This window comes from Vittaforma corneae (genome assembly GCF_000231115.1).
Source record: "Vittaforma corneae ATCC 50505 unplaced genomic scaffold supercont1.25, whole genome shotgun sequence".
Lineage (NCBI taxonomy): Eukaryota > Fungi > Microsporidia > Nosematidae > Vittaforma > Vittaforma corneae.
The window spans coordinates 1-12,313 of NW_006889858.1; the positions used below are offsets into that span (position 1 = coordinate 1).

A 12,313-nucleotide genomic window follows, 5' to 3' on the forward strand; every position below is an offset into this window, starting at 1 on the left:
CTTCATTGGTACAAACCCAATCTCCTATTGGAATTTACATCCTCAAAGATCTGCTTTAAAACCTATTGACTCTTTGGCTTTTTATAAGTATTCTAGAAGGCTGCTTGAAGACATCACTGTCCTCACAAAATGCAATTCTATTTCTGGGTGGCTCTTAGTCATGTTTCGCATTGCTCAGTCACATCAACTTCTGGCACTGCCAGCCGTTTTAGGAGTATTAGAAATTCATTCCCAAACAACAGTGTATACAATCTTGCTGTCCAGCACTTTTCAACAACCTCGTTGAAAATTATCGTCTAATTACAGGTATTGGAAAATATAAATCAGAAAGACTTGGAAAGACCATTTATTCAATAACAGCATTATATCCAGTTTATACTGTTCATTTCTCTGCTTTAAAGACAATGGTTATCTAAGTGTAGGTCTACACAAGTAGTTTCAAATGTAATGATAGCATCTGTCCATTTTTGCACCAGCCACTTGAAACTGAATAAGTGCCATCGCTCTGTTTTGCCCCATGGATGAAATTCTGAAGAGATCTGCTCTTGAGCTATTAAAAAGCATTGGCTTTGAGAGCATAGAATCCAAAGCCTTAGAGTTGCTATTGGCAATACACAATGATAGAATCATGTCATATCTTCAGACTAATTCAAAGATTTCTGTACTTTCTTCAAGACCAAGTGTATCTTTATTGGATCTTTGTGGAATAAAGCAACAATTGCCAAGGATTGGAAACGAAATACCATTTACCAAGGACATGTTGGCTGAATGTAATGCCATGATTCCAAACTGTAGAAATAAATCAGTCCAATATCTTTTTACTCTTGTTCCCTCCAAAACATACGAGTTTCCCCGAGAGATTCTTGAGGAGGAGCATGAATGGATAAGCCCCCTAAGTGCAAGAGTGGAGAGGTTTATTCACATCTATGATTTTATGCCTAACTTTCCGCCAATCCATACGTTTAGAATGACATCTCTGAAAAGCTCGACTCTCAAAAACCAATCATCTAAGGTTAAGAATAGATTAGAGCAGAGCCTGAGAAGCGAGGGCAGTATGGTTAAGTTGATAAAGTCAAGCGGGTCGATGCCCAAATTTATCAACTATCTATACAAGGGTAAAGTGTGATTGACAAATATGCACATATGTAGTGTTAAGAAGTTAGCAATAAATATGCTTTCTAACAATTTATTTGTACTTTGGCATCAAATTTTTTGCTTCTAATGTTGAATTTCTTCTTCATGGTTCTGAAGCTTAACTGCAAGAATGGATGTTTGAACATGCTGGGTCAAAGTCTTTGACGATTTCTCTAGTCTTCTCAGCAGCCTATCGGTCTCTTTTAGAAGATCGCTGCATTCTTTGAGTGATTGTTCTAACATTGGGTTGAAAATTATAAATTGAGAAATAGATAAAAGATAAAGTAAAGGCATCTGAGTACTACAATACCTATATGAACGTTGTGCTGTTGACACATGTACATCAGATAACATACAGAATAGTGTCATGATGAAATACACGATTAAAATTATATTATAATTATTATTTAATATCAAGCATGATGACGATGACGTCTCGGAAGATCATGAATCTCAGACGGGTTGTCTCTGGTGTACTTTATTACTTTCTTAAAGTTGAGAAGTTGTCCATGGACAGTTGGTGACATTCCAATACATTTTTCAAAGAATCCACACAGGATGTTTTTATCTGCTAAGGTCAAGTATCCATTCGCATATGCATCCTTTGCACCTGTTATGGCCTCTATTATGGCAGATTTAATCAGAACCTTTGAATTGTCACTTCCCTCCCACATGATACCGATGACTCGTCCGCAATTACTGTTTTGAATTACGTTAATAAGATCAAATTTTGGGTTTTTATAAATGCACCCATAAATGTAAAGATGGAATCCAACCGTATTATTGAGCTTTGATGTCAGCGAAGAGAAGGCATTCTGTGTCCTTTCCACCACTGGCGGAGTTAGCTCACATGAAGGATCGTAGGCACCATTGGCACTGATTTGGTCGATTTCCTGCTTTTCAAAGACCAAGTTTACTTGGATATTAAAGTTTTCAAGGTCAGTATTCAGCTCCTCAATGATGGTTCCAAGGTACGATCTTATGGCTGTTACTGCTGCTTTTTCACCAGCCACGCCTTGAATTTCGTCAATTGTTAATCCACCAAGTTTAGAAGCAAGCGAAACTATGGCGTCTCGTACTTCATTTTGAATGTGTGGATGTATGTTGATTATGTATGTTTTATTAGAGTCTAGACACCCTCTTGTTTGGTTGTAAAGACTGATATTTTTTGCGCCAGTCGCTAGGCTCATAAAAGCTATAATAATCCAGAACAGCATACTAGGGACAGGTGAAATATTATAAAAACTTTATTTAAAACAAAGACATGAAACTTACAAATGATTGATGAAACAGAGAAAGTAATACTATGGACGTTCCATCATAGATGTACAAGGGATGATAGGGCAAAATCTATATAAACATTCGACATAGAAATGCACCACGAGATTTTAACAATCACCAAATCGTAACAAGTGAGAATGCTAAGTGGAAAGAAGAGTATGCTCAGAAAATGCTGGGCGCGCAATTGCTTAAAGTATATCTAAAGACTTAGCATACATTTTAATGTGTTATTGATATTTCCAAACATATGGCATTTGAAACATCCTTGCATATAAAACAATGATGTGGTTTCAGCATCTGATAGTATAAATTAGACAAAATATTCCGGGTCGGAAATTAGTCTTCTAAACAATAAAGTTGCTTTAGATAAAAATTCTGCCACAGGCCATCTTTATTCGCTTTTGTACAGCTTCTTAAAGGTGTTTTTGATATTGAAAACAGCAAGTTCATTTTTCTCATCAAGCTTAGAAATAAACTTGTCAATAACAACTCTAACTGGTATGTCTTTGTTTTTCAGCACATCTCTAGGTTTAGCATCTATGTCGTTTATGCCCTTCAGGTATAGATAGTATGAGATCTCCTTCTGCTTAACTCCTTCGAAAATATTAACAATATTGAGAGAATCGTACTGGTTCCTTGAACAGTAGCTAACAGCATCAAGTCCTTGGCCTTTGCAAAGCAACAATAGGGAGCCTGTGATCGCTTGATTCATACTCTCAGCATAAAGCAGAACATCATAGCTGTTCTCAAGACAGTACTGGATAACATCCGAGCTCTGTCTTTTTAAAGAATATTCGTTTTCGGGAGAGAATTCAGCATCCACAAATTGAATACTGGTTTTGAAAAGTAAGGAATTCCTACAGAAAATGCACAGTTTTTTGAATTTTCGACCACTCAGAGTCTTGTTCAAAAACTCAATGGCTACTAAAGAAGATGGCGAATCGCTTAAGTAAATCAAAATTGAGGAGTTACTATGCAACTTGTGAAGATTTCTTTGAACCTTCAGCTCAAAAAACGACAAGAAGCACTGGTTGCAATATTTTAGCACGTTAATTTTAACATCTGCTGCGCTTTTACATTTGGAGCAACCAGACATTGAAGAAGGATAAGAATAAAAGCTAAAATGATTGGAGCGGGATTCGAACCCGCGAGTGTCGCCACACTGGTCCCTTAAACCAGCGCCTTAGACCGCTCGGCCATCCAACCTCAGCCAAAAGGTTGAGCTAACCTATGATCGCGGCATTAATGCATACACTCGCCATACAACTTGGATACTTCTGCCCTGTCATGTGAATCCTGCAAGGTTTTCGTTTATTGCTTAAGGCTTACATCCAATGCAGTGTTAGAGTATAGCATTCTTCTTACAAACCCCATTCAAGCAGTCTTAGTATGCAGCTAAAGTTCATTTTATGCATGATTCTCAGTTTATAAGAGACAGCTCGAGCTTGGCCGTATTAAAGAACCCACCTTCGTCACACATCTGTATCCATAGTCCGCAACTTGCACCTGGCTTCCTCCATTCCATAAAGCAGTCTGGCTTATAATCGAGCCCGTTTGTTCTCTATTCCCTTCAATATTTTCCTCCAAAATTTTTGCAATGCTCCATGGAGGATACTGACCAGAATTATGAACTTATAAAGTTGTTTCTAAAGGAGAAAACACTTGTTAGACAGCATCTAGAGTCATTTAACTATTTCATAGACTATGATATAAGGTCTATAATGAATGCAAATAACATTGTAGACTCAGACATTGATCATACTTTTTACTTGAAATATTTGGATATCAGAGTGGGAGCGCCGTCAGTGACTGAAAATATGATAGAAACGCAAATATATCCGCTAGAATGTAGGAATAGAGACTTGACTTACTCGGCCAATATCTATGTGGATGTTGAGTATGTTAGAAATAAGCAGGTTGTCATAAAGAGAGACCTCTGTATGGGAAAGCTGCCAATAATGCTTAGAAGTAACCGATGCTTGCTCTCAGCTAAGAACAACGATATTATAGAGAGCGTCAGTACTGTAAATAAGCGTATTAAAGAATCTCAGGAGTGTTTTCTCGATAACGGAGGGTATTTCATCATTCAGGGAATTGAAAGAGTCATTCTGATCCAAGAGCAGCTGTCAAAGAACAGAATAATGCTGGAGGAAGGCACAAAAGGTGTCTATGCTTCTGTTACATCTTCGAGTATCGAGCACAAGAGCAAGACAAGCCTAATTGTTAAAGACGACTGTTTTTATATTCAAAGCACCAGTTTTAATGAGGATGTGCCAGCGGTCATCCTTATTAAAGCATTAGGAATTATTTCAGATGCCGAAATATGTGAAATTGTGGGGAAGGAACTGCTTGATATACTTCTGCCCAGCTTTGAAGAGGCAATTTCAAAGAAGATTTTCAGAGAAGAACAGGCAATTTTGTATTTATCAAAATTTGCCAAGATTAATCCAGAAAATGATAAGATTGATGAAGTTCGGACCGTACTTTCTGAAAGGATATTGCCAAATATTGAGTTCGACTATACACTTAGAAAAAAGGGTGTTTATGTGTGCCTGATGATACGAAAGCTGGCTATGAATAAAGCCGGGATAATAGGCCCTGACGACAAGGACTATATGGGAAACAAGAGATTTGAGCTTGCTGGGCAGCTGCTCGGCATTCTCTTTGAAGACTCTTTCAAAAAGTTTAATTATGAGCTTAAAAAGTCCATTGACAAAATTTTGAGCAAGAGAACAAGAACATCCGAATTTGATGCTTTGACATTTTTTAATCTTCAAACAAGCTCAATAACATCAAGTCTCACCAGGGCCATTTCGACAGGCAATTGGAACCTTAAAAGATTCAGAATGGAGAGAAGTGGTGTTTCCAGCATTATAACACGGTACTCATATGTTTGTGCGCTTGGAATGATGACAAAGATCAACAGCCATTTTGAAAAGACGCGCAAAGTTAGTGGCCCAAGATCGCTGCACACTTCTTCCTGGGGGATGCTATGCCCAGTCGATACTCCCGAGGGTGAGAGCTGTGGATTAGTTAAAAACTTGGCACTTTTGGCAGAAATTACAACAGATTCTGATCCAAAGATTATTGAAAAGGTCCTGATGGAATACGGCGTCAGGAAAATTGAAATCTGTTATGGAAAAGAGTTTTACCAGAAAAACAACCACCTCGTATTCATTAACGGTGGAATATTTGGAATAGTGTCTCAGCCTGGGATTTTAGTTAATCTGTTTAGAAAAAGAAGAAGATGCGGGAAGATTGATAAGTTCGTATCAATATACACCAATAGTGATGAGAAGAGTGTCTATGTTTCTACTGACAACGGTAGAATCTCTCGTCCTGTAATTATACTCGACCAGAGTAAAGCTTTAACTGCCAAAAGTTTGATTGAAAGACTTAAGAAGCATCGTGCTCGGGATAACTACACCGAAGTGCATGATCACGATGCAGAGAGCCAGCTTTTGATTCATTTGGGGATATACTTTGACAAAGAGAGCCTTAGGTACAAATCATTCTCGGACCTTATCAACGAGGGTAAAATAGAATACTTAGACATAAACGAAGAAAACAACTGTATGATTGCCTTCACAGCGAGTGAAATTAACGAGAACACTACACATCTTGAAATATCTGAGTTTGCAATTCTTGGCTACATTGCTGGACTTGTGCCGTTTCCCCATCACAACCAAAGCCCCAGGAATACGTATCAGTGTGCAATGGGCAAGCAGGCAATTGGACACATTGCAGCCAATGTTAAAAGAAGATTTGATTCTGCTATTTTGCAGCTTAACTATACTCAGAGGCCTATTGCATCTTCAAAGACACTTGATATTATTAAATACAACCAGATTCCCTCTGGCTTCAATGCAATGGTGGCTGTTATGAGCTATAGCGGATATGATATTGAGGATGCTGTTATACTAAATCAAGGATCTGTTGATAGAGGAATGGCCAGGGTTGAGGTGTACAAGACTAATACTATTGTGCTGAAAAAATACAGCAGCGGACAGTCGGACAAACTTGTTGGAGATGGTGTAATTTCTCCTGGAAAGTACGTAGTTGATGGGACGGTGTTGGTTAACAAGATTTCTCCAATAACGAATACTTTAACCTCATCAAAGCATAAGGGACATCCAGCACACATCGAAAAAGTAATGATTAGCAAAAGCGAAGACGAAAGTATTATAAAAGTAGTAACAAGAGAGACTAGAAGTCCTGAGGTTGGCGATAAGTTTAGTAGTCGGCATGGCCAGAAGGGCGTGGTTGGCCTGATAGTTCCACAGGTTGATATGCCGTTCAATGAACAAGGGTTAGCGCCCGACATAATCATGAACCCCCATGGATTTCCATCAAGAATGACGGTTGGGAAGATTATTGAATTACTTAGTGGAAAAGCGGCTATGATTGAAGGGAAATATGCGGATGCAACAGCATTTAAAAAGAATCAAATTAGAGACTTCTGTGATGTTTTGGCTAAAAGTGGATATAGCTATTCTGGAAAGGATATTTTTACGAGTGGAACGACAGGTGAACAGCTTGAGGCTTATATTTTCTATGGCCCTATTTTTTACCAGAGACTAAAGCATATGGTTGCCGATAAGATGCATTGTAGGGCACGTGGCCCAAGAGCTATTCTTACTCGTCAACCAACCGAGGGTAGATCCAACGATGGTGGCCTGCGTCTTGGAGAAATGGAAAGAGACTGCTTGATAGGTTATGGTACCTCTGCTCTGCTCAATGAGAGACTAATGGTTTCATCGGATATTTTCGAAGCGTTTATATGCAAAGACTGCGGTGTAGTAGGATATAAAGGACACTGCCCGATGTGTAAGAAGTCCAATCCAGTGCCTATAAAAATTCCATATGCCTGCAAACTCCTATTCCAGGAATTAATGTCTATGAATATTCTGCCAAAAGTTGAACTTGAGTAAGGGCCCATGCCTGAATCTCAACTTCTCTATTTGTCTATGGCTCGCTCAACTATATTCAGAAGGGACATGCCTCGTTTTTCCATAAGTGCACATTCCTTATGCTCTTGCTTTGAATGAAGGAGCGTGGCAGCAAATAAACATTGGTTATTTTGGACATATATTAGTCTTTCTTGAGTGTGAAAAAATTTATCATCTTGTCCATAAAATGGACTTGAATCTGGAAAATCTAAATCTCAACACTAAAAAAACCCTCAACATAGTGTTTGTCGGCCATGTAGACTCTGGAAAATCTACTATTTGCGGTAGGATACTTGTGGATCTCCAACTTGTAGACGAAAGGATTCTTGAGAAGTATAGGCAGCAGAGTGAAGAGTCAAATCGAGCCAGCTGGTATCTTTCATGGTGCATGGACTTGAATCCGGAGGAAAGAGAAAAGGGAAAGACAGTTGAGGTTGGAACGGCATCGTTTGAGCTTCCGCATACTAAGGTGAATGTGCTGGATGCACCTGGCCACAAGCAGTTTGTCAACGAAATGATCGAAGGTGCATCACGTGCAGACATAGGAATCTTGATAGTCTCGTCGAGGACTGGCGAGTTTGAGGCTGGATTTAAAGGAGGCCAAACGAAAGAGCATATGCTTCTTCTCAAGGCAGGAAATGTTGATAGGCTCATTGTTCTTGTTAATAAGATGGATGAATGCAGCTGGGATAGAGAAAGATACAATGAAATAGTTGGTAAGGTTGAAAAGTTTGGGAAAAATTTATTTAAAGACATGTATTTTATTCCTGTTAGTGGGTATAACGGAGATAACATTAAGACAAGAAAAGAGACAGATTTTTTCAAGGGACCCTCGTTCCTTGAATATCTGGATACTGTCAATGTACTAGATGTTGAGACAGAGCCCTGCTTGACTATTCTTGAGAAGGTGAAAACATCAGGCAATGTGTTTTTCTATGTAAAGATTGAGTCTGGTGCTTTCAACAAGAATGACGGCTACAGAGTTCTTCCACTTTGCAAAGACGATAAGATCACATCGATCATGAACGAAGATGACGTGGAGCTTGGTGAAGCAGTCAGAGGAGAGACATACAAAATGAAGTTTAAAGAACTGTCTGAGGATATCTTTGTGGGTACCAAAATAGTTTCTGTGTCCAATAAAAACTACCAGGTTTGCAATGAAATGTATGCGCAACTTGGAATCTGCGAAGTCAAAACGGCAATAACAAAAGGATACGCCTGTATTATGCACATTAATTTATTTACAGTTGGTGCAAAAATAACCGAACTGTATTCCTTAGACAAGAAAAAGATCAGAGTTGGGAGAAAAGGGGGAAAAAGTAGTTGCAAAAATAAGGCTTGATTCTCCAGTTGTTGTAATGTGCAATGAAAGGAAAAGGGATAGATTTTCGTTGCGAGATGAGAGTCTGACGGTTGCAGCGGGTATGGTTAAGAAGGTGGTAGAATAAATTGATAGAAAAGGATGACAAGTGTCGTTATTTGTATTTCTAATTACAAAACACATTTATACATCTGAACGATAAACTGGGCTTAACTGTTTTGATTATTTAATTAATACTATCATCATTACATTCATCTCCAAGCACATTCAGTTGGCTAACTTCCTCAACTTTCTTATCATTTACCAGCAATACCTTGTTAAATAGAGATATAAGCTCCAAGTTATGAATGATGGCTATAACTGTCAAGTTTTGCATTTTCAATACTGAGCTTAGTATCTTGTGCTCTGATTCCTTGTCCAGACTTGCAGTTGATTCGTCTAGCAGTAAAATCGAGGACTGTCGTAAAATTGCTCTCAGCAGCAATATCTTCTGCCTTTCCCCGCCACTAAGCAATTTACCTTGCTCGCCCACCAGGGTGTAGTATCCATTTTGAAGCTTTATGATTGACTCGTGTGTGCCAATTTCCTTGCTTGCTCTGAAGATTTCTTCATCAAAGAGTTTTCCGTTGGCGTATTTAATGTTTGCCATGACTGTATCGTCAAATAAAATAGCTGATTGCGGAATAAATGTTATTATGCTTTTGAGCGATGCATCGGTGAGATCTTTTAACCTAATATTGTCAACCATCAGTTCTCCTTCAAAGTCATTTAATTTTATCAGCGATTTTAGCAGCGTTGATTTTCCCGATCCATTTTTGCCAATAATTGCAACTTTGTCTCCCCTTTTAATGGAAAAGCTGGCATTCTCGATAATACAATTGATGCCCTTTTTAATAGTCAAATTACTGGCCACAATTTGATTGTTTAGTCTAAAGGCAGTTCTATACCCATCAGGCCTGCATTCTGCCATCTCTATGCCGTTGACCTTGGCATTGATTATTGCAGCCTTGTACTTTCCATACATAAATCCAAAATTATCCAGTGCCTTCATGATCAGTCCTGTGATATAGATTAAAAAGGTAAATTTTTCAATAGAAATTCGCTGAGACGATCCATAACAAGATACAAAGATAATACAGATGGACATTGCACACCAGACACCTCTCTGCGACAAATTTAGTAGATACATAGATCTGGCTATTTCTGTTGAATAATACTCGACATTCTTCAACGAACTGTTATATTTATGAAGCTCGCAATCAATGCTTTTATAGGAAAAGATAGTTTCAAAGTTGCAGAGACTATCCATCATTAGGTTTGATGTCTTATTCTGAGCAGCATTTAGCTTCTTTCTCATTTTATTTCTCCATTCTGTTATTTTTATTGTAAGCATCAGGTAAACCACCACGCTAATATTAATTATCATAACAACAAACCAGCCCATACCCCTGAAAACTTCATATGAGACGAACAAAATCGTTAAAAATGTGGGGAAAAAGTTAAGTGTGAACACATCGATCATGTCCTGCACTGCCTGGCTTCTTCTCAATACTGTATTTTGAATCTCGCCCAATCCAAAACCATTAAATCTTGCAGGATCAAGATCTAGAAAATACCCAAGAGTGTCTCTGTTGGCCAGCCGGTATCCAGCCTGTCCAACCCTGCATATGAAGAACGACTGTATCTCAACAAGCACGATGCTAACGACGTATACAAGAGAGTACATCAGTAGGGTCGAAAGGTGTGTTTCACCTGATTTAATCATTTTGGAAATATTTTCAGTTTGTCTGGCGCCTAACACTTCAGTGTACTTGGCTATGATCATTGTAAAGAAGACTGGCAGCATCAATTTTCTGTTAATTGGATTCTGTAGAATGTACTTTGTGAATATGACCCTGAGGATGTGATGATTTTTTTCTGGCTTTTGCATTACAAATAAACAGCGCATAGTTTTATTGCAATTTGTTTGATGTGCCAGAATTTTGATTTAAAACCCAAATCAACAAACAATCAAAGTGTTCTACTGCCTTTTCAATATCGCTGATTACTACCAACCATTCAGCATTATAGCAGCATGCCGTAAATGCATTTTATTGCGTCTGCCATTACACAAACTAGCATGTAATCGGGAGAATTGGGTTTCTACATCTCTCAGCGTCCAAACAGCCTTTCATATTGTTCGTTTTTACCCTACCAGCCAAGTGATACAACACAAACAACCATGCTGTCACTATACAGCTAGAACTGTACATTATGCTGGATAATTTTGCATTCCGTATAGTGTTAGTCTCTATTATCCAGACACTCAACTCTTTTGCCCCATCAAATTTTATCCTCATGCCATTTTCCCACAAAGACGAGCAAACCCCGGCGATTTCCACAGGCCCGAAAGGCAAATACACCTCACTTCTACAAACAGAAGGGTTTACGTTTCTGGGTCGAGAAGATGGCGACGTAGAGGTTTTTAATGACGTGTCAAAAGGAAGGACTAGGATTTTTGACAAAACCTTCGACCCTCTTGAAAATGAAGACATCGACAAACACGTAAATGCAATGGCTTATCTCAGCAGCGGGGGAGTGGCAGGTACATTATTTGCAGGTAACGATAGACACATAAAGACAATACAAGTAAGAAATGACACATCGACTCGGAACATTTGCAATGGAAACTATTCCGAAAATCTAAGATTTTCTCCCCAAAAAGTATGCCAAAATGTCCATACCTATGCCCTCAGTTCGATGAGTATCAATAGCAGTGGTGAATATTTGATAACATCAGACTACATAAAGGTAAATTTGTGGAATCCGCTAGCACTCAACAGCTTCTACAACATAGTTGACATTAAGTCACAGCTGTCCTGTGGCCTAGTCTTTGTAATTAATATTTCCAAATTTTCACCGTTTGCAGATAGCATTTTTGGGTACTCAACATCCAACGGAAGATTAATCATCAACGATACCTCAGTGACACCAAGAAGCGAATCAGTGGCAAGTCTATCCTTACAAAACATAGAAGGCATTAGGTCGATTTCAGACTTTTTATTTTTTGATGAAAATTTGATAGTAACAAGAACTATGAATAACGTATCAGTTTTTGATATGAGAAATCCCAAGCAGGAAATCTACAGCCGAAACTTAGTAACCGATCTTTCAGAGCTAAACATTCTCAACAGCGAAACAACAATCTATGAGAAGTTTGGAATGGTAAGCCACAGGGGGAGGGTTTATACAGGGTCCTATTTTGGATCGATATATTCCATCGACATTTCAAAAAATGAATGCGAGGAGGTGCAAATCAAGGACGAAAGAGAATGCGTTCCTGAAAACAAGATAAAATTGATTGTTTGGAATGGCAAAGAGTTGGTCTGTGTTATAGGCGATACGAAATTAGTAAAATACCAGATGGCTGAGAAGTAAAAGATACACGCTAACTTCATATTTAAAAGAAAGACAAGCATTGAACATTAAAGACGAAGGCACATGAGGTTTGTTAATAGAAATTCACCGGCAAAGCATATTGGGAGATATGCTGTATGCTTAAGTTATTATGCATTAAATAAAATAACAGCCGAACAAATACAATAAAGCTTATGCCAGTCTTATTTTATTTAACTAATATCCATTCTTA

At 38.4% G+C, this 12,313-nt stretch overlaps 7 protein-coding genes and 1 non-coding gene across 8 annotated transcripts; 4 read left to right on the forward strand and 4 right to left on the reverse strand.

The window, feature by feature from the left end:
* Positions 1-517: 517 nt before the first annotated feature.
* Positions 518-1,126, forward strand: VICG_02014 (uncharacterized protein; the record flags this gene model as incomplete). Its single annotated transcript, XM_007605397.1, has 1 exon — positions 518-1,126. One exon carries the CDS (start codon positions 518-520, stop codon positions 1,124-1,126), a length of 609 nt encoding a protein of 202 aa, XP_007605459.1.
* Positions 1,127-1,547: 421 nt separating this feature from the next.
* On the reverse strand, positions 1,548-2,351 carry VICG_02015 (uncharacterized protein; the record flags this gene model as incomplete). Its single annotated transcript, XM_007605398.1, has 1 exon — positions 1,548-2,351. The coding sequence occupies one exon, from the start codon at positions 2,349-2,351 to the stop codon at positions 1,548-1,550; it is 804 nt and encodes a 267-aa protein (XP_007605460.1).
* Positions 2,352-2,806: 455 nt separating this feature from the next.
* VICG_02016 (uncharacterized protein) lies at positions 2,807-3,511 on the reverse strand (the record flags this gene model as incomplete). The annotated part of the gene is made up of 1 exon (XM_007605399.1): positions 2,807-3,511. One exon carries the CDS (start codon positions 3,509-3,511, stop codon positions 2,807-2,809), a length of 705 nt encoding a protein of 234 aa, XP_007605461.1.
* A 28-nt stretch (positions 3,512-3,539) lies between these two features.
* On the reverse strand, positions 3,540-3,621 carry VICG_02291. Its single transcript has one exon. It is a non-coding gene; the product is annotated as a tRNA-Leu (tRNA).
* A 398-nt stretch (positions 3,622-4,019) lies between these two features.
* VICG_02017 (uncharacterized protein) lies at positions 4,020-7,346 on the forward strand (the record flags this gene model as incomplete). Its single annotated transcript, XM_007605400.1, has 1 exon — positions 4,020-7,346. The coding sequence occupies one exon, from the start codon at positions 4,020-4,022 to the stop codon at positions 7,344-7,346; it is 3,327 nt and encodes a 1,108-aa protein (XP_007605462.1).
* Positions 7,347-7,431: 85 nt separating this feature from the next.
* VICG_02018 (small GTP-binding protein domain protein) lies at positions 7,432-8,706 on the forward strand (the record flags this gene model as incomplete). The annotated part of the gene is made up of 1 exon (XM_007605401.1): positions 7,432-8,706. A coding segment is annotated over one exon (1,275 nt), but the record flags the coding sequence as incomplete, so codon positions are not given.
* Positions 8,707-8,911: 205 nt separating this feature from the next.
* On the reverse strand, positions 8,912-10,615 carry VICG_02019 (uncharacterized protein; the record flags this gene model as incomplete). The annotated part of the gene is made up of 1 exon (XM_007605402.1): positions 8,912-10,615. The coding sequence occupies one exon, from the start codon at positions 10,613-10,615 to the stop codon at positions 8,912-8,914; it is 1,704 nt and encodes a 567-aa protein (XP_007605464.1).
* A 407-nt stretch (positions 10,616-11,022) lies between these two features.
* On the forward strand, positions 11,023-12,102 carry VICG_02020 (uncharacterized protein; the record flags this gene model as incomplete). The annotated part of the gene is made up of 1 exon (XM_007605403.1): positions 11,023-12,102. One exon carries the CDS (start codon positions 11,023-11,025, stop codon positions 12,100-12,102), a length of 1,080 nt encoding a protein of 359 aa, XP_007605465.1.
* Between the last annotated feature and the right edge of the window lie 211 nt (positions 12,103-12,313).